Source organism: Anomalospiza imberbis, chromosome Z (assembly GCF_031753505.1).
Source record: "Anomalospiza imberbis isolate Cuckoo-Finch-1a 21T00152 chromosome Z, ASM3175350v1, whole genome shotgun sequence".
In the NCBI taxonomy this organism is placed as follows: Eukaryota; Metazoa; Chordata; class Aves; order Passeriformes; family Viduidae; genus Anomalospiza; species Anomalospiza imberbis.
This window is the reverse complement of record NC_089721.1, coordinates 70806183-70828174: the sequence shown is the minus strand read 5'-3', so window position 1 is coordinate 70828174 and position 21992 is coordinate 70806183. Positions and strand designations below refer to the sequence as shown.

The window sequence follows — 21992 nt, the reverse complement described above, 5'->3', positions numbered from 1 at the left end:
TGGCTGTGACAATTCTGTATTGTTTTTGCTTTCTGTTCTGCTGCAGACAGCCTGAAGGGGACTTGTTGGCTTAATATCCGAGACAGCCACTGTGAAGTCAACATCAATGGTGCCACGCTGAAATCTGAGTGCTGTGCTACTTTAGGAGCAGCCTGGGGCAGCCCATGTGAACGGTGTGAATTGGGTATGCTCCAAAATCCTGCATCTTTTAGGAGAAGGGAATAAGTATCACTAGTAGATTCTTATCTCTGTGTATTAAAAAAAAAAAACCAAAACCAAACAACAAAACATCTCCAAAAAACAAAACAAAAAAAACACCAACGAACTAAATCAAACTAAAACGAACCAAAAAACCACCAAAACCAACCCCCCCTCCCAAAAACTTATGAAAATAAATTTTCTTCTTTAGAAGTTATCTATTTTAGACTTGTAATCTGCACCATCAGGGATCATTCTAATATCTTTGAAGCATACCAGGAAATAACATGTGAATAAACCCCTTGATGGCTACAATATGTTTCATCTCCACAAGGACTATGTATTGACTGGCAAAGGGAGGTAAAGGACTGAAACAGTAAAGTGAAATATCTGGTAAAATTTATTTTTATGTTGTGGGCTGTTAACACTTTTTTCCCAGCTCTTTTCAAACATGTAGCTTGTGTACCAGTATTGACTGCAGAAATAGTACTGCTGTTAGATTGCAGGGCTAGTTATGGAAGCTGGAAGCAGCAGTGCTAACTGTACTCTAGTTTATGGCAAAAATACTGATCCCCTTATGGTTTGAAAAGTGCCACTGGCAGCTGAACTGGTGTCAAGATATTTTAGCCCCTCATTTTTAATTGGAACAGTAACTGTGGGCACATGTATCCCCCACTAACAAGCAGACTTGCTGCAAGCAGCATCCAACAGAGCTCTTAACTGTGCAGTGCAGCCAAGATTTTGTTATAAACGCCAATCACTTGGTTTTTTAAAATTTTAAAAGTTTAATAATAATAAAATGGTTATAAAAATAGTAATACAATTAGAGTAATGAAAATTTAGAGTTAGGACAATTAAAAGACAATAAAAAGCAAAGAATTACGGACGTCCGGATGCTCTCGGGCACTTAAGCCTGATAAGCATGCCTTGTGAACAAAGGAATAACCTTTAAAAGCAGTATCCTGTTGCATATTCATACATCTCATACATGATGCATAAATTCCTTGCAAATTAAGAACTTTTCTGGTATTTGTCAACTTCTTCCCCTTAATCCTGGTGGTTCCATAAAGACAGAGAGAAGGTGGAAGAATGTTTGTCTTTTCTGATAAGGAGGCAGTAATTCTTTATGGGCCCCCATCATTGTCATCTCTGTGCCAAGAGTTTCTTCATTATCTCATCTCTTGCTTGAATTAGTAAAAAAAACCCCCACATACATAGGTTCTATTTTAACTACAAAACTACATTTACCATACTATTAAAATGTTAATACAGCACTTCTAATCAATATAACATAATACATATAGTATTCAATTTAATATTTGCGAAAAGCCAATCATAAAATATGCATTTTTCACAATATTCCTTTGGAATATCAGGATATTCCAATTTCAAGATATTCCTTTGGAAGCAGCATGGTCAGTTTAGACTGGTAAAACTGATCAAAATCTAATCAATCTAGACAAATAATAAGCTCAGATTGGGTGTGTTTGGGCTCCGAATTTCCTATTCTGCAGCTAGTTAAATTACAGGAGGCTCTGAAATCATTTTATGATGCTACATTTCACCTGCATCTCCTAAAGTAAAGTCATTACTTAGATCCATTATTAAGCTTTGGTGGAGAAAAAAAGCTGATAATTGACATCACTACAGTTTCAAATCATCAGGCCTCTTGAAGGAATTTTATCTTTTAGCTACATGTGAGTAGCAGGGACTGATCTGATGAGATGCTGATCATTTCACTAAGGAAAGCTCTTGAGAAAGTAACAGTCTAGGATTAATTTCCTCAACTTTTCACTTAGTTTAAGCAGCGTGTATGAGTCAATACTTTTCTTGACTGAGGCTAGAGCACTCCCAGCTTACACTGTGAAATTATTAGCGAATTCTGAAGATACGTGTATTTTTAAATGTTTTGCTCCTGCCTTCCTGTCCCTCTAAAGCAGTAACAGTATCTTTCTGCCTTTGATTCCAGACACAGCTTGCTCAAGAGGATTTGCCAGAGTGAAGGGTGTTACCTGTGAAGGTGAAGTTTTCGTCTCTTACTAAGACGTCACATTTCCCCCTGCTTTGAAAATGTGATAAAAGCGTTGTTTTTTTCCTGTCACTTAAAATTCTCCATGAAGCTGTAGCTCGCCCCTTGGAGTCAGCAGGTAACTGAACTCTTTGTGTCCCCGGCAGACGTGAACGAGTGCGAGGTTTTCCCGGGGGTTTGTCCCAATGGGCGGTGCATCAACAGCAGAGGCTCCTTCCACTGCGAGTGCCCCGAGGGACTGACCCTGGATGGAACAGGGCGAGTGTGTTTAGGTAAGAGCACACCCCACTCGCACAGCTGGGTCCCACAGCTGTCCAAAATCGTTCTTCAAAGGGCTGGAAAGGAAGCGTGGTTTATTTCTGAATTATCCCAGATAATGTGCCTGCTTAGATATCAAATATCTGTGCCAGTAAAGCGAAGAGCTGTTAATTCCTTCGAGGAATGAGTTTGTTTTGAGGCTGTTTTGCCCTCAGTGCAGTCAGTAGGCTGTGCTAAAGTGCTGTCCCTGCTCTGACTCTCATTCAGGAGCTGCAGTGTCCTGGGTGATGGATGGTGAGCACAAATATGCTGGCGCAAATTAGTCCTTTTTTTTTTCAGTGCCCAGGCCAGTGTGTGGTCCTTTTCCTGACATTCGGGTACACAAGTACAAGATTTTTGCCTGCACACTTGGTTGATTTGTCTTCTGGTTGACCTGCTTTGCTGCTAATGGGATGGACCCTTGAGTATAATAACCATAATTAACTTTTCTGGAAACTTACTGTATTTTCCTGCTAACTGGTGTTACAGTAAACCTAACAACAGTCAGCTTTTTTGTTTTTAATCTGTATTCACTGCACTATTAAATTAACTCGGTAACATAAATATAGGGAGGATTTAAAAGAATTCTTTTTTTACCATTTAATTTTTTTTTTTCTTTTTTAACCACAAGAGCCACAAAAGGGTCATTTCATAAGTCAGACTATCTGGTACAATAAAGAAATAGATGTGTCTGTCCCATCAAATATAAGGGTCATTTTATAAGTGAGAATACATGTGTCTGTCCTGTCAAAAATATACAGAGAAACCTAAAAAGCACAGTCATGTGAGGGTAAGGTTTTAACTTGATACCGGGAGACAGCAAAATAAATTAATGTACTTTTATGTGGCACAGGAAAGATGCAGAAGTTTAACTATAGGGCAACATTAGCAACTTCAAATGGCTGAACACTGTGCAGAAATGCAGAGTCTTGAGCAGGAGCTGAGTGTTAATGTGTGCTTGTGTTCTGCCAGTTGACAGGGGTGATTTAAAAAACACAGACACCAGTGGAAAGAATGGTGTTATTTTACTGAGAATATAAAGGCAACACAAAGAATAAACTACACGCTAGGCTATAGCAACAAGCAAAAGTAAGCAAGGTAATGCACCTAATCATTACTGTATGAGAGAAAGGATAATGATTGAGGATGATACATCCCCAATTGCCTAAATACTCCACCATCATCCAGATCCTCTAATAGTTGCTGGGGAGCCTCAGTCATAGTGAGGACCTGGAGAACCCTTCCCAGCAACTGGGAATATCCTGCGCGGTGTGTCCACCTGCAGCTGGGCTCGCCAAATTCAACCCGAAAGCGGGTCTGGCTTTTTTGGGCCCAAATCACCAAATCAAAGCGACCTTGGTTATATTTTTAGCACAGAAACTCCAGGATCTGGTGGCACACGTCCCAGCCAGCAAGGGCCTGGGCTTGGCCAGGGCCTGGGCTTGGCTTGGAGGGTTTCCCCTAAAATACCCCACAAACAGGCCTCTCTCTTCGTGAGGAAACTGATGCCTTTTCCAGGGCTGCATAAAAACAAAGGCCAGACAAAATTAAGGGAATAAAAAGCGGTTCTATTTATTGAAGGGCCTTCAGGTACAGTTCCTGAAGACAGACAAACCCCCCCATCGCCCAGGGGCTACAATCAAAATGGATGAGAGGTCACAGGGTTTTATATTTTTATAAGTTTGGACCAGTTGCATACTGGGGGTTAATCTTCCAAATACAACTTCAGGTTATGAAGTCATTTACCCCATGTTTGCTCCCCCCAAATAAATCACTTTTGTTTACATTTCTCGGGGTCTGAGACAGCGAGGTGTCCTTGTTTGCCAGGCCTGGGGAGGAATTGCTGTGTCTGCCCAAAATGTGAACACAGCAGCTAGCACTGTACATGGAGTTTAGAGCTATACACTAAAGAATTCCAGGATGATGTAAAAAAAATACATAAATATACGAGAAACATACAAGGTAAAATCCCAAGGCATAGGTGGCTGTTAGGAAAGTTACACAGAGCACCTTTGTAGTCTGTTTTTAGCTAAATAACTCTGGTGGTGTTAATCACGGTACCCAGGGTTCATCTTGTGAGCCAGCTCCGGCTGAGGCCTGCTGCCCAGAAGAAGAGGCCTGCGCCTGAGAAGCAGCCGAGCGGAGGGATGAATACCTGTTTGTTGTTGTTGTTGTTGTGGAACGCAGATATTCGCACGGAGCAGTGCTACCTGCGGTGGGAGGAGGAGGAATGCGTGCAGCCCGTGTCCGGCAGGCTCCGGATGGATTCCTGCTGCTGCGCCGTGGGCGCCGCCTGGGGCTCCGGCTGCGAGCGCTGCCCCGCGCCCGGCTCCCAGGAGCACCGGGCCCTGTGCCCCAGGGGCCCCGGCTTCGCCAACAGGGGCGATGTTCTCACCGGCAGGCCCTTCTACAAAGGTGAGCCTTCCTTCTCGTGCCCGGGGAGGGGGCCATTGTGGGTGCATCCTGAGGGAATTCCCGTGGTTTGAGGCTGCTTGCCGGAGAGATGGGTAAAGGCGTTTGCCTGGAAGAGCTGATGGTACTGATGCCTTGGAGGGGCTGCCCAGAAACCGAGGCTAGACAAGATTAAGAGGATAAAAGTGGGTATTTATTGAAGGCCTTCAATGGGTACAGCTAGTCAAAATAGTCAAAAGCCTCGGAGCGGGTACACTCAAGATGGAAAACGATCACACAGGAGTTTTTCACCCAGTTAAAGTTTGGTCCATTTACGTATCAGGGGTTAATCCTCCAATTACAGCTTCAGGTAATGAAGTAATTAACTCTAAGTTTGGCCCCCCGGGCAAATTTTAACGTTTGTTTATGTCTCCTGGGGGCTCGGGACAGTAAGGTGTCCTTGAGTTTCAGGTCCAGAGAGGAATTGTTTTGCCTGAATAAAATGGGAGAACAGTAGATGATAGGCTATGGGGTTTTTGGAGTTACACACTAAAGCAGTACAGCATCTGAAAAATATAAAAGCTAAATCCTAAAGCATCAGTTCTGGCATCTGAGGATTAATTGTGCATACATCCGAGAGGGTATCCTGAGGAAATTCCTGGGTTTGAGGCTGTTTGTTAAGCGTGCTTGAGAGATGGGATAAAGGTATTTTCCTGAAAGAGCTGATGGTACAGGTGGGGGGATTCTCTGCTTTCATGGGAGCTTGAGAGTAAAAGTTGCAAAGTCTGAATTGGGTAGGGAGGTCAAGGAAATTCCTGATAGGAGGGGAGCTCTGAATTACAGGAATAGTACAAAATGTGCATGTTTTTTAAGGTAGGGCTTTCCAGGGAGTGATCTGAGCATCAGATGGTCTCTGAAATCAGTAATTTTAGATGTAAACATAAAATATTACTAAAATTTGACCAGGGCTCTCTGGGAGACTGAAGAAGGATGGGTTCTTTCTCTGGTTTGCAAAATCAGTAAGTGATCAAAAGGAGAGGGTGTCTGTTGTGTTGTGATCATGAGGGCAGTGACAAGGATCTGCAGTAATAAAGTAGTAAATAAAAGTATTTTGCCCGGTTTTTGCTAGCTTCACCTTCTGTAGAGCAACAACAAAACAGAATAGGCTGAAAAATGTTAAGAAACCAGACCCAAGTTACTTCATATGGCTGAAATCTGAGAAGAAAAAATAGTTTTCTGTGTCCAGAAGCTCAGGTGATCCAGAAATTTGTTGGGGTTTAAATTTTTTTTAAGGATATATTCTGGAGCATTTGTCTTAGAATATTCTGAGTTGCTTTAGAAAGCTGTAACAGGTGAGACCTCTGCTTCACCGTAAATAAGCTCTGCTTTTCAAGAGTCATTACTCTCAGGCAAAGCTCTTGATTTTCATTGGTGATTTACTAAAGAAATAAGGAAAATAAGAACAACAACAGCAGCAACAATAATTATACCAACATTTGTTTAATTTAAAAAAATAATTATTTCATAGATCTTGTCTAGACTGAGATTTTCTGAGGCTTGTCTTCCCGTTTCTGTTTTTTTATTTGGACCACTATTGTGTTCCATTCACAGAAATGAGTGGGAGATAGGTGTTTGTTTTGTTGAAGATGATTCTCAGTTAAGGACATTGCCTCAGCAAATTAATTCTCAGAGTGCAGGAGAGGTCATTCAGCCTTGTCCTATGCAAGATCTTTTAACAGTTTATGTTTGAGGAGAGGTGAAGCATTTCACTTGATACTCTACAAAAGAAAAAAAATACCATTTTCAAAACTCAGCTCCAGGTAAAACTCTGGCAGTCTCAGTTTGAAAACCAAACCCAGTCAGCCAGGTAATGGTTGCATATTTTACAAGCTGGCTCAGGAATGCCAGGAATATTGATTGTGGCACAAAGCAAACTTGAGCACCATACACATACCAGAGTTTCAACTCAGAGAGTGTCACTGAATTTCTTTGACTGCTGATGAGCATAAACTTTTAATTATTGGTTTGGGCGTTGTGAAGCAAGGAAAGCCAAAAACAGCCAAAAAGTTTGGGAAACGTCTCACATCCAGTCAGGTTTCCAAGGGTGTCCCCTCTAACCCAAACCCTGCATTTTATGCTCAATGCAGTTGGTAAGAAGGAACAGGAATTTCCTGTTGATTCCATATATCTTTGTGCTTAAGAATTTCTTAATTCTTAATTACTTTCTTTGTTTTTATTCCTAGATATCAATGAATGTAAAGTGTTCCCTGGCATGTGCATGAATGGTAAATGTAGAAACACAATTGGGAGTTTCAAATGCAGATGCAACAATGGGTTCACTTTAGATATGGAGGAAAGAAACTGTACAGGTGAGTAAGCCCTGCATTTTCCACAGCTTTCCCTAGAATAATGGAATAGTCCTGGTTGAAAAAGACCTGAGAAGACCAGCTTGTTCCTCCAAGATGTTGTGGGGAAGGGGAGCCCCAGAAGAGATTATCTAGCACCCTGTCCATCTTGGAAGTATCCAGTGATGGGGACTCCACCACATCCCTGGAGCTTTTTAAAGGGGCTTGTGCTTGTGGCATAGCTTGGTGATCTGGAAACCTAATGCCATTAATTTCCTTCATTTTCTAAGAATCTATGGACAAAATGGCCCACAGTTTCAAGTTTCCCATTCAGAAACTGGTTATTTAATAAATACAACACTTCTTGATTTTTATAATTGTTGTTTAAGGTGCTTATGTCATGCTGTATCAGTACAACATGAAAAATCAATAAGGATCACCAGCAAAGCCAAGTTTAGTGTTCTAACACAGAGATTATCTTATGTTCCTTACTCTCTGGTCATTGTATTGCCAAATGAATTTAGAGACTGCAAGTTAATTTTAATTTAGATTTGATGGCTGAGAACACACAAAAGTACCTCAGCAATTCTGATGCCAGTGCAACGTTAACTCAGGAAGAGACAGACAAGTGTGTTTAATTTACAAGTTTAGGATCTTGTTCTTTACTGTCTGGAAAATCTGAAGATAAGCCTGACAGTGCTGTGGCTGTGGGAATTTGGATACCTGCGTTGTGGGTGGCTGGCTCTGTGCTGAAATTGAAAGAGGTTTTGTTACCACGTACAGGCGTTCATGAGTGTGTCTGAGTAATAACTATGAAGTGTGGGTGGTAAGGCATGTTCACTGAGGTTGGTCTGTATGCTAACATTGCCCTAACTGGTGATTTCCTTGTATTTATAGTGATTGCATTGATTAAGAATGCATTTTACAAAGTTTATTTCTAAACTAACCAGAATAAGTCAGAAAACTCCTTGCAAAAGCTTTCTTTTTCCTCCCCTTCTGTTCTGTGGTGATGAACTTACACCACTGAGCAGCTGTAGAGAAACAGGTTTTCTGAAATAGGTGACTTTTTTGCTTGTTTTATATCAGCAAGAAATGGTTTTATGAAGTTTGTAGGAGCCCAGATACTCGGTAATGTGCCGGATCTGCCACGAGGGTCTGACACCTGCAAACATCTGTGAGGACTGGCTGTCATTACCCAGCAGAAACCTGTCCATGGGCAGTGACACAAAGGCCTCTCCTGCAACACTGACTTGTTTCACTGGATCATATCCACGTTAAAATTCCTCTTTAGATTTCTGACTCACTACCAGTGTGATTTAGAAATTCCTCTTCTGTCTTTTCTGCTATAGTTTTCTGCAGTAGGTTTCATTCAAACTTAACTAACAAGACAACCAGTGAACTGCAAATCCAGATCTGATAGAAGCTGAGTCCTAACAGAAAGGGTGTATGTAAACTTATAATGTTATTACTGGATAAATAACTTCTTAATAATCAAATTATAATCAGTGGCGTTGTAGTCATGGAGTCAGTTGATACCTCTGTAAGAATGATATCTTGGAATGTCTTACACTTAGTTATTTCCTTGAGAATCTAACCTTAAATTACACTGAGTAGAAGCAAACTTGTTACATAGTTTACTATGGCCTGAGAGCTCTGAAGACTCAGCCTTACAAATCTTTCATGAACTGTTTCACATAATGAGATGTTTCTATAGGCAATTATTTTTTCTCTGTTGATTTGCATACTGTATGTGGTTTCTGTAGACTTAATTTACAGTGACATTTTTCTGTGAAAAGCATGATAACCTTAAACCTAGATTGCTTTTTCTACATCTCCACTGCTATGAAACAGACATTGATGAGTGCAGGATCTCCCCAGACTTGTGTGGAAGTGGTACTTGTGTCAATACTCCTGGCAGCTTTGAGTGTGAGTGCTTTGATGGCTACGAAAGTGGATTTATGATGATGAAGAACTGCATGGGTAAGTGTTGCCAGGATGCCCTGAAGTCTCCATTTGCTGTGCAAAGCCTGGCTGTTACCTGAGCTGCCACACTGAACACTTCAAATGTGTCATTAGTGTGACTTCATGAGCAAATGAGTCAGATATGCAGTTTATAGAGATAGATAACTGAATTAAGTATATAGCCTTGCTTGTTCTGTGTGATAATTACTTATACCCTTAAGAGATACTTATTCTGTACAGATATTTTAGTATGGCAGCAACTCTTCATACAATTAATTTAAAAATTGCTAATGGGGTATGCAAATACTTGGTAAAGCTAGGAATAGGAAGCTGGAGTTTCAAAAGCAGTGTCAGTCCCTTTTCATTGCTTCTTCTAGGACTCAAGAAATTCTCACAGCATTTCCTGACAAAAAAAAAATTACAGCTCTTCAATCTGTTTAAACTTGTGAGAATGGGTCTGGAGACACCAAAAGGTGTTTAACTACCTTAAAAAAATCTTGACTTAGGCTTCTGTCACCTTTTTGTGTTTTCATGCAAATTCTGATGCTTTTAGACTTTCCTGGGAGTCCAGAAGTGTGAGTGCATCCTCCACCTTGGTCATCATTTGTTTGTATTTCTCTTTGTCCACACCTGTAGTGTCAGCTGGTTTTATCAGTTTTGTGTGTCAAATACTCAGTTTGCCTTTATGAGCAATATATGCCAGATTATTTCCCAGCCACACTGTGGCATAGACAGGAGTTAGCAAACTGAGGAGCCATTTAGGTAAAAATCGATGCACAAACATCCACCATAACTGCATCCACAGACAGGAATTTCAGTGCATACATGAACAGGTGTCCTATTGCCTTGAGCAAATAAAAAATATATACACATCACATTAATACATTGTTCTAAAGGGCAATATCCAAAAATTTTCTGCCTTTGCTTGTGTTCCATGTTTTCTTGAATATCTAAGGTTAAATGATAAATTTCTGGTTTTCCTTGAGAGAAAAAAATACCCATCTTTATAGTAAATAATGATATATAGTTTTTGGTTTGCTCTGTTGTGCAGCATGACTAGAGGAGCAACACCATGAAACAATCCTTTTATTTTCTAGACACTGGGAATTGCTTTTCCCTTTGTTGCCCCTTATATATTTTGCACATGATGGTTTCTTTGCAGATATAGACGAGTGTGAACGCAACCCTCTGCTGTGCAGAGGCGGCACCTGTGTGAACACTGAGGGGAGCTTTCGCTGTGACTGTCCCCTGGGGCATGAGCTGTCACCATCCCAGGAGGAATGCTTGGGTGAGTTTCAACTCAGGAAAATCTTTAGCTTGAGGAATGGTCAGTCCCTGGCAAAGGTGGGGTCCCAGGAATCTCTTAAACAAATTGATGTTCCTCCCTTATATTCGTATCTTCAAATAAAAAACTAGAAGCCTGTAAAATCCCCAGGGCCAGTAATACTGTTGACTCCAAAGAGGAGTGTTTTACCAGGCCTCTTAGGGGTTATTTAGCAAACTGAAAACTCATGGGAGCAACTTTAATCAGTCACAAATAGGTGTCCGGTGTTCAAATGCATCTCTCCTTTTAGCACATAATCCACCAAAATGATGAAGTAAAAAAAAAAAAAAAAAAAGAAAAAGTAGTCAAAAAAGAAGCATATTATCTCTTTAGCTTATTTTCTGGATGGAAAATAGCAGACTTGGTAATTAATGCCCACAGCAGACCCTGTAATTAATGCTCTCAGACCTCAGTCAGAGAAGATAAATCTTTGGACACTAGCTTAAACACAGTGTGCAGAACTCTATTCCTTGAACTGGAACATGCTGAGAACAAGAAAGAAAATGGATAAACGTGAAAGCCACCGGTTTGAAATATTACCTCTCATTCTGCCTGGAACCTGAGCTGTTAAAGCTGTTAAATATCCTGAATTGCGACTGATCTGAACGATTCTTCCCCAGATGTAAACGAGTGCTCGTTGAGCGACAGTCTCTGCAGAAATGGCAGGTGTGTGAACATGGTTGGGACGTACCAGTGCTTCTGTGACTCTGGGTACCAGCCCACTCCTGACAGACTGGGATGCACAGGCAAGTGTTGTGCACCTGCGTGCACCTGCACGGGGGATCTTGTGCTTCAGCTGCATTGTTCCATCTGTCCTTGCTTTTATTTAACTTCACACCTTCCTTTTGGAAATCAGCAGGGCTGTTTTCTCGTGTGCTTTGAGGCTTATCATGAGCTATTGTGGGAATACAGACATATAAAGGAATATAAAGAAGGTATAAAAAGGTGGTTGCTGTAGTGAGCTCCACAGAATACTTTGAAATTAGACTTAGTGTACTTCTCCATTAAAATCAGAGGTTTGAGGTAACAACCAGAAAATACACCTAGATTTCTTGATCAGGCAAGAAAAGCTCCATGCATTGATGGTTTATCTTTCACTTTTTTTCTCCTTATCATATGCCTCTCTTCAATCCTCCACTATAATAATGCTGAATTATATAATTACCAGCACATCAACTCTTTGTAAAGGAGAACAGCAGTACTAAGAGGGTTTTCTATTTGCTTATTATGGTTCTTTTTTTACAAAATTGCAAATTTGCATTACATTTCAAGCTTTAAGTTTCTCAGGGTTTCCCTTTCTTTCCTTTCCAAACTTTGTTTCTTGAGTTTTTTTTTCACACCCCTAGCAACACACAGGAGCAAAACCAATATTTAACTTAGCAGCTTGCTGCCACAGATGAAAAAAGCAGTTGAAAGAGGGGAAAACAAACAAAATATAAATCAGACAGTAGAATGAGACTAAAAATTCAGAATGAAGCCACTGATATACTTTTTTATGTAAAATGTGAAGGGAATATTATTTTTTTCCTTAAAGAAGTAGACTTACTGCTATCAATGTTGCTTCCCCAGATATTGATGAGTGTGTGATAATGAATGGAGGCTGTGACACCCACTGCACTAACTCAGAAGGCAGCTATGAGTGCAGCTGCAGTGATGGCTATGCTCTGATGCCAGATGTCAGGACATGTGCAGGTAGGTTTTTACACCTGAAAAGCTCCATCATTATCTTTCAGCCAAAATCAAAGTGGTGTTCCAGCCCATCCATGCGAGAGTGACAGAATTATTATCTGCTTTGTTTTGTTTTTTTTTTCCTGCTCAGATATTGATGAATGTGAAAACAATCCAGATATCTGTGATGGTGGGCAGTGTAGCAATATCCCAGGGGAATATCGTTGTCTCTGTTATGATGGATTTATGATTTCTATAGACATGAAAACTTGTGTTGGTAAGTAGCTGTGTGCACCAAATTTAGTGTAAATCTTGAAAATTCTTCAGGTTTTGTTTCAGGATGTTCTTTCTACTGCGTCATTGAAAGTGTGTATTGAAATTATGCATATTATAAAAAAAAATAATCTGTATGCCTTTTGGTAACTCCTTAACAATGAACCAGATTCCATAGTTAAAAAACATTGGTATGATTTTACTATAATGGAATATGTGTACTGAGAAGGGATCAGATGAGGGGTTCAAAAGGGGGCACTTGAAAAATTTTTCATTGGAAGAAAATGATTATGATTACTAATATGTTTTAAGAAAATGATTTTAAGTGATTCTTGTAAGAAAATGTTTGCTTCATATTCCTTTAATTAGCATTCCAAAAAAAGGTGAAAACAAATAGTATTTGTTTTACCACAGTAGTATTTGGACTACACATTTAGCCTTACTTGTTTTAGGGAATTTACAGAGTAGAACAGCTGAAATGCATTATGACTTCATATAGTAGGTATTTTCATCTGAAATAAAGTGTTCCAAATTGACAGTAATGTCCAACTAATAATTAATTTATAATCACCTACAGATGTGAATGAATGTGATTTGAATTCCAACATCTGCATGTTTGGCGAGTGTGAGAACACCAAAGGCTCCTTCATTTGTCACTGTCAAGTTGGGTATTCAGTCAAGAAAGGAACCACAGGGTGCACAGGTAAAACAGATTTCCAGTGAGTGTGTCACATATTTTGGTTGGCTTCCAGGTAAAATAAATGCACAAGTGTTACACACAAGAGAGAGGTTGGTATCTGTGTATATATGTGTGTGTGTGTATATATATGTGTGTTTGTGTGTGTGAGTGTTTCACATCTGCTAGCATGTGCCACAGTTTTAAACAATGCTGGAGGCCCCTTACAAACTAATTAAAAAAGATTTTGGCAGCGCATGTTGTGTGAACACCCGTGTTACAGAACTTGGCTTGAGGTGGCAGGGCTGCAGTTGTGTTGGAAGTTTTTTATCACTGCTCTTCTGTCACGTGTACCTGGAGGATGAACTCATCTCAGCTCAAGCTGCAGGAAATGGCCATGTGGTCCAAGAAAGAACAAGAGGGGGAAAGAAAAAGTAAAAAAATCCTTCAACCTTTGCCAACAATTTTTACAGTTCTGTAGTCTCTCATAATCACTCTACAAGTTCTGTGATATTTAAGCAGTACCTTTTCTTCTGCATGCTCTCAAGAATCCGGGCTCATCCAGAAGAAGCTGATAGAATTTCTCCTACAGTTTTGTGTTTAGGAATCTGTTCTATAACTGCTATGGCCATGGGTGTACAATTATTGTTATGACTGAAAGGTTGCTGTGCACCCGAAGACCTCATCCCAGTTTTAGACATAAAAAGATGAGCCTATTTCATATTTCTGGAAAAGAGTGTTAATTTCATGCTGAAAAGCAGTTGTAAGAAAGTGGACTGATTGTCATGTTTGCAAACAAAGAGCAAAAATAAAATGCAATTGTCACTCCTTTTTACTAATACAGAATACAAAATAGCTTGCTTGAATAATTCTAAGTTCTTAAACATTTGTTTTTTAAAGGGCTGCAAACCCTCACAGTGGAAATATGCAAAACTAACAGAATTTTTCTGATGTAAATAATGATAGTTTGTTTTGTGCTTTTAGATGTGAATGAGTGTGAAATTGGAGCTCACAACTGTGACATGCATGCCTTGTGTGTCAATGTGCCAGGAAGTTTTAAATGCAGTTGCAGAGAAGGTTGGGTTGGAAATGGCATTCAGTGTATTGGTAAGTACATGGAAAACAAAGATTTTTTTCTCTCTCTCCCCACTCTTTTTTTTCTTTTTTCTGAAAGCATGTAATGTGACTGTGATTAGTCCATTAGAAACAAAGAATTATTCTTCTGTCTGCTGTAGCCTGTGGATAGACGTGTATGAAAGATTCTTATGTTTCACAGATTTGGTTTTTTTACGAAAAAAAATTTACTGTCTCAGAAACTTAATGCTGTAACATCTTACTGAATTAACTACACATTTTACAAAGCTTATATACAACTGCTACTAGAATGTATAAAATAAAGAAACCCAGAAATTAAATAAATTTCCTTTTATTGTTTCCTGTCAGTAAGGTATTTCCAGTCCTCCAAACATTTTTTGGTAAATGTCTTATAATTTATCTGATTTAGACACCCTGATATAAACCAGACTGGGACTGGAGGCACAGGAAACCTGTATCTTCATTTGCTGGGCTGCTGTAGCTGTGTATGTTCCCTTGCCTTCATGTTTCAGTTTGGTTTGTAAAAGATTGTAATATTTGCTTTTTTTTTTCAGAACATTTTGGGATCTATGAAGGATTAGGCTTTATGAACGTAATGTGCTAACAAAATTACCATATTATGAGATTTCTCATTTCTTCTTCTTTTTTCTTCTTTTTTCCTACTTTTTTTCTTTTTTTCTTTTTTTTTCATACATATTAACATCCAAGTGAATAGCTTGCCTCAGCTCTCATGGGGTTGCATTGTTTTCCCTTTCTTATACTACTTGAGGAGACTTCCTAAAAAAGTGGCGGATTTTTACCTCACTACATTTCTTTGGTTCAGTTTCTTTGTTTTAGAACTTACTTTGAATTTAAGCTCAGTAACAGGACATCAACATCCAAGTAATGAACCAGCTGAATTCCATCTGCTACTCAGAAATATTTTGCCCAGTCCCACCCATTTTTAATTTAAAGGAAGATGTATTAAAATGGAGTCACTATAGATTAACCCTGTATCATCTAATAGTAAATGTGTGTTTTTGTGGAGACATAAATCATGCTTGCAGTGGTGCTGGTTATCTTGGCAGTTAATTACCAGCCAGTTTACTAATTACCAAGCTGCTGCCTGCACTTTTTGACCCCAATGTGCAGATCTTGACGAATGCTCCAACGGGACCCAGCGGTGCAGCGCCAACGCCCAGTGTGTGAACAGCCCAGGCTCCTACCACTGTGCCTGTGCAGAGGGATTCACTGGAGATGGCTTTACCTGCTCTGGTAAGGGGTTTTGTGACACCTGACTTGTTCCTGGTGGTTCTTCTCTTGTATGGAACCTTTGTGAATTAGACCTAATCCCACAGTGCAAGACAATGAATGTGCAAATGTAATTTAAGATGCTTCCTGTCTGCATAAGAAATGGTGTCAGAGGCACCTGATTGTTCTTTTGATTTGTGTCCCAGTTGGACCCACTGGGTCCATTTTTTGGGGGAAGTTCCTGTCTGCTGCTTCTTCCTCCTCCTCATCTTCATGTCAATTATTTTGAGCATGCATGTCCTGCTTGCAGCAGTGCCTCTGGTCAAGAACACCAAATGCCAGCTCTATTACAGTTCCTCTCTCTGGCATCATCTATTTTCCCAGCACCCAGTAGAACAGGATGTGATCATTAACATAGGACTTTTTTTTTAAAAAGAAAAACAGACTGCAGTTAAAAAACATTCCCTGTGTCTCTGTGTTTAAATTCATAGGTGAAAATGGACATTGTTATTCATACAGGAAGTGACTCAAACTGACACATATTATATCAAGTACAAAGATTTTATATTAAATATTAATCTTGTCTTGGATTATTCTGGTCTTTATCACGTACAGAGTGGAGATGCAACATTATCTCTGCTCTCAACTTTTAACACATTCTATATTTGGTCAGCATATTTAGGTCTGATAATGTATCTTAATCATAGTGAAATACCTAGAAAACTACTGTGAATGCATTTATTATTATTGGCTAACTGGCTAATTACAAATAAAAATTAATTTAAAGCTTGGAAACAAGGTTTTCTGATTAGTAGTGTAAGTTTTTTTATTTGAGAATAAAGACCTTAAAATATGACTTGTTTTTTGTATTTCAAGTTTTTGGTTCATGAGCACAATGTTTTATCCCTATGTTGTGCTTCCATGTTTCTCTAAAAGTCAGATGTAACACTAATTATGGGCTAATAAAATGAAGAAAGCATGTAAATTTTTTTTCTGGACAATCATAAGCATACCTGAAAAAAATTATCACTTCTTATGATGACTGCAATGGTGAATGCCCTCCCTTGCCATTCTCTTTCCTTATAGCTCTTTTGGGGCATAGTAGAATTCCTGGTGTGCAAGCAGTACTTGTAATGTTCCCCAACCTCGAATAATATTTTCTAAAATGAATATGATAATAATTTTCTATGTATGATTTAGGAAAATTTGCCTTTTGAACATTTTTTTCTGTCAAAATAGCATAGAAATATATACCAAGAGGCAAAATTTTGAGCAAGACGTTTTCTAAGTAAAACCTTTTAAGCAAGGTATTTAACTTATTTGTCAAGATTAGTCAAGACTGAATCTGAAAGGCTTGCATTATCAAAAAAAATTCCATCTGTTAATGAAAAACAAGGAGTAAGGAATCATGAAAATGTGAAAGGAATAATTTTGGAAACTGTGTTTGCTTTTCTGCATTCTTTCAATTTACTTCAGGGAATAAGTGTTCTGTTTTATACCTTCACTGCTCAACAGCGCTATTATTTTGAACACCAGGATATATTTATGTGTATTTCTGCTGGTGGAACCTGTAGTTTCAGAGAGGCTTTCCTGTCTTCCTCAGATGTCGATGAGTGTGCAGAGAATGTCAACCTGTGTGAAAATGGGCAGTGCCTGAACGCCCCCGGCACCTTCCGCTGTGAGTGTGAGATGGGGTTCACTCCTGCCTCTGACAGCAAGTCCTGCCAAGGTGAGCTGCTGCTGCTGCTGCCTCAGCTCTGTTCTCTGAGGTTGGGTTGGCTGCTCTAGAGCAAAGAAAAACCAACAGCACCTCAACCTGGAAGCAGAGAAAGCACTGCGTGTTTCACATACAAGAAGTTTCTTCAGTGTGAATTATGTTGGGAGGTTGCTTTCATCTTTTTTTATGATGTTTTCCTGCCCTTCACCCATAAATCCCAGAGCAGAGGTTTGCCTCAGCAATATTGTAATTTTTTTTTTTTAATTCCTTTTTTTCACTAGTGGATAGTGTGTGGAAAATCCGGTGTTATCTTTCTAGTCCAGTTCAGCTTCTATTCCCTCTTGTGTTATTTACCTTTTGTTGTTGTTGTTTAATAAGACTGTATAGTATATGAAATTTTACACATTTTAGCTGGTGCCCCAAAGCTCTTAACTTACTTCATATGGTGGAATGGTGGAAATGACATAACAATGGTGGAAATCACATGACATCTTTGGAAATTCAAATTCTTGGTGAGATATGAAAAACAGGTTTCAAAATTTAAGATTCAGTCCAGAGCATGACATGTTCCAACATTCAGGTGTACATGTATGAACTTCAGACTTCAGAATAACTCAGGTGCTTCTGAGGAATTACCTGTGCCACTGCATAATCAGATGTGTTAATTATCAACTCCTGTCCATCATCTTTACTGAATTTCTTGGTGCAGCTCAGTCATATTACAGTGGTGCCAATGGTCTAATAAAAATCCCCTAATAGATCCAATCTATTCCAGCCAACCAATCTTTTGAAAAACAATGTAATTCTAAATTTTGGGTCAGTGTGTTGAAGGATTTGGGTCCAACAATTGAAGGATTTTGGAGAAATGCTTGATATGTTACTGTGATTACAGCAGAGATCTGAAAGCATTGCATTGATTAAATTGTGCTGTCAGAGAACTAAAATATCTTGGTGCTGAATTCTTGAGAGAAGTTAGCTTTAATTTTTCTCATTTTGAAGTTAATATATTAATCTGTCCTATGGTAAGAAATGTCCTTGGCTGATTTCTGTAGTCAAGGGGCAAAATCCAGTCTTGATTTAGTGAAATGATTCTAATAAAAGTTATTAATCCACTTTCTTCAGAAGTCCCATGAGATGTCAGTACATTAGCTTCTCAGTTACCTGATTTGGAGGTCATTCTGTGGCTGTACTCCAGGCTATTTAGAAATTTTATTTTCTAAAATGAAATTGACTCAGGACTTCTGGATGTTAAGCATTCATTTTCCCTAAAAAACATGTCTCTCAAATGGCCCTCAGAAGTCAACCTTTCTCATATGTTACTATATAGAGGCATTTTATCACTTCTCAGCCTCTGGCTGAGGTAATCCCACCAGGTTTAAAGTAGATATTTTATTACTATAATAATTCTAATACCCCTTTTGCACATCTTGTGCAATATTAGTTCATCAACAGAGCACTGTACTCAGAATTTCAAATTAGGATTTGGCTGCGCTTTGTAAAATTATATTAATGCTTTCCACTTCCATGTGTGTGCTAAAAATAATTCACTAATACGTGCCAGAATTGCATTGGCCTTTTCCACAGCTGCTTTATTCTGGCAACCTAAAAGGTCCTGCTGTCTGACAGTACATGGAGGGGTTTTTTTTCCACTCCTATCCTACTTACTTTCAGCTGAGAAGTCTTTTACAGTTTGTGCCTAAAGCCATGGCTTTGCAGTCCATGGTGTCAGTGTTCATCTCCTTTCTACACTGCAGCTGACTAAATCATCCAATTTTCTGTCAGTGTCTCTTAACTTGATTGCATCTTCAATTTAGATGAGCATGCAGGCAGTCCTTTAGATGCATTTTAGCTCATCTGTGTGTAGTTACTACATAACTATTTCAATGTGGGCTTGAGAAAATCACAGATAATTCTTACTTCCTATATTCCTATTTTCCCTGTATTCTTCCTCCAAGGAAATATGACTGTTGACGCCCACACACTCTCTTCCTTCTTAAAACACTTTCTTTACAAATATAAATTCACAAATACAAGTTTTGTGTAGCATTCTGCACAATCTCAAAAATGTTAGTGTTTAAAATATTTTGCATGTGTCTGCTTTTGCTGTGACACATGATAACAACAACAGCGGTAATAATGACAATAATGTGGTACTACTGTGTAACTTTCTGGTTTTAATACATTCCTTCAGACACGGATGAATGCTCCTTCCAGAATATTTGTGTGTTTGGCACCTGCAATAATCTCCCAGGAATGTTTCGTTGTATCTGTGATGATGGCTATGAACTGGATCGAACTGGGGGAAATTGCACAGGTAAATCACTGCTTTTCAGAATTACATCAGCAAAAAGGGTGGCTTCTTAAATATACAGATGAACAAGGTTTATTTGTAGTCCTTTGGTGAACTATTTTTAAGATTCTCCTTCAGTTTGAGATAAAATTCACTTGCATTTGAAACTTTCTAAGTTGTCTTAGAAAGTAAAATTAATCTTTTCTGTCCAATGAGCAGATTTATGAATGTGGATTTCCTGTTTTAGATATTGATGAATGTGCTGATCCCATTAATTGTGTTAATGGTCTTTGTGTAAACACTCCTGGAAGATATGAATGTAATTGTCCTCCAGACTTCCAGCTGAATCCTACTGGAGTGGGTTGTGTGGGTAAGTAAAAGCTTCCTGAAGTATCACTTTAAAAATCACTGCTTTTATGCAAATAAGATAGAAAAATAACAATTCCACAGTTTGGCATATCCTGTTATATAGTTATTTAGTGTTGTCTCTCTTGACATCAATAACCATCAATGTTCTTCAAGTGCCAATGACTTCAAGAGCACAATGTTACCTGAATTCCTCCTTCTAGGTATGAAATTACAGGTGAATGCCTGCAGTTCTTTGCCTGGATCGTGGTGTAACCACATGTGCTTTTTGCATAGATAACCGTGTGGGCAGCTGCTACCTGAAGTTTGGACCAAGAGGGGACGGGGGCCTGTCCTGCAACACTGAGATTGGGGTTGGAGTCACTCGTTCCTCGTGCTGCTGCTCTCTGGGAAAGGCTTGGGGGAACCCCTGTGAGACCTGTCCCCCTGTCAACAGCAGTAAGGAAATGTTCTCATGTTCTCCAGGTGTTGCCTTATTTTAGAAGGGATGGAAAAGGAATTTACAGTCTTTTGCTGTGTTGCTGTACATTGGTCATTCGAGTCAAATTTCCCTGCCAGTGTCAGAGGGACAGGAGTGCAGAGGTGTGGACCTTTAGTCTTCTGTGACTGACTTGGTGCCTGTTCTCACACTAATAAATCAATGCTACCTGTGGAAGGTGCTTCCCACCAGACCAGGTGATACTTCAAGTAGTTTTGGGTATTTTATTTTGCTCTTTTCTCCCTTAAAAAAAAAAAAAAATTAAGAACTTTGCAGATAAGAATGGAATAGAGTGCATACATCTGCTGGGCATTTTTGCTCAACCGCTCCAAGCTGGTGAGGAAAGAAATTAATTACACTTAGAAGTCAAATCATGGCTTTAATAGGAGGAATTAATTATTCTCCAAAGAAGAGTGTTGATAACTGTTGTTACTTATGTCTAAGTCAGTCTTGAGTACTTTCAAAACGATTACCTAATGATAGTTGTCAGCTTTGTAGAGCTTTGAAGGTCTTTAATGCATCATGCAACACAAATGTCAAGTATGTTGTTCTTTACAGCCTCATAGCAGTAGGAATCCCAAGTTTGACACTTATCTGATAAAGATATCTGTGGCATACTGGCATTTCATATTAAAGAACTAATCAAAACAGAAAATATGTGCCTCTGTAAGGACACAGTATGGAAAAATCAATATTGTGCCTGCCTTAAGAGTATCTGAGGTTATGGTAATAAAAGAAATCAGAACTCTTCATCTTACATTGGTTTTCTGTTAATCTAATGCACATGTTTTACTTACTGTGAATAGGTCAAAAAAGTAGAAACCAAATGACTGCAGGGAAGACCAGCCATTAAAAACACAAGTGACATTTTATGATTCTGCTGTCATAATTTTACTCTTTATGAGAATGACATGTCTCTTGTTATATTTTACTTTAGCTGAATACAATACTCTCTGTCCAGGGGGAGAAGGATTCAGACCAAATCCCATCACTATTATTTTAGAAGGTGAGTTTCTTATAAATGACTGTGATGATTGATATTGATATTGATAATAATAATTGATATTGATAATAATAATAATGACAAAAAATGAGTAATCTTTGAGGAGGAACTGCATTTTTCAGAAATCATTATATTTAGTGCAAAGCTAAAACAACTGTTAATGTGAATTGGGAAACAACATGAAAAGGCATGCAGCAAAAGAATATTGAAGAAGTCCAACACCATTTCAGTAGGAAAACAATCTGGTGCATACCTTTTATGTGCTTCCTTACTTTAACTGGATTTCAAAATTGGGCCCTGAAGGATAAGTAATTTATGAAAATTACAGCTCATCAGCAGAAAGTGCAAATGTCAGGAAGTATTCATCAGGCAAAGCAGCTGTGGTTCCAATAAATGGGCAAAAGTGAGGAATGAGATGCCAAATGCCTGTAAACAGCAATGGAACATTGGGCTTAACGAGCTGAAACTGCTCCTTAAGGGCTATTTGAATGGAAGAGAACTAGCATCTTATCCATGCATTCCTGGAGAGCAACGTAGAAGCAAAAGAAAACCCAAAAAAACCACACATGACAGTTCAAAGCTACTAGTTGGCAAAATTTCAGGGTAGTACTTAAATTCTCTTCTTTCTTTTCATAGCGGAATGAAAATGT

The 21992-nt window shown here is 38.9% G+C and overlaps 1 protein-coding gene across 1 annotated transcript in view; it reads left to right on the top strand.

Moving 5' to 3' along the window:
* The window catches only part of FBN2 (fibrillin 2), a 118051-nt gene that overhangs the window by 64099 nt on the left and 31960 nt on the right, over positions 1-21992 (top strand). Inside the window, exons 21-38 of the mRNA XM_068177548.1 lie at positions 47-184; positions 2168-2218; positions 2374-2499; positions 4712-4939; positions 7159-7284; positions 9112-9240; positions 10385-10510; positions 11167-11292; positions 12116-12238; positions 12366-12491; positions 13065-13190; positions 14148-14270; positions 15390-15512; positions 17092-17217; positions 19397-19519; positions 19743-19865; positions 20138-20299; positions 21277-21345. Coding sequence (XP_068033649.1) covers positions 47-184; positions 2168-2218; positions 2374-2499; positions 4712-4939; positions 7159-7284; positions 9112-9240; positions 10385-10510; positions 11167-11292; positions 12116-12238; positions 12366-12491; positions 13065-13190; positions 14148-14270; positions 15390-15512; positions 17092-17217; positions 19397-19519; positions 19743-19865; positions 20138-20299; positions 21277-21345 — 2274 coding nt within the window. The remainder of the gene's footprint in view (positions 1-46; positions 185-2167; positions 2219-2373; positions 2500-4711; positions 4940-7158; positions 7285-9111; positions 9241-10384; positions 10511-11166; positions 11293-12115; positions 12239-12365; positions 12492-13064; positions 13191-14147; positions 14271-15389; positions 15513-17091; positions 17218-19396; positions 19520-19742; positions 19866-20137; positions 20300-21276; positions 21346-21992) is intronic.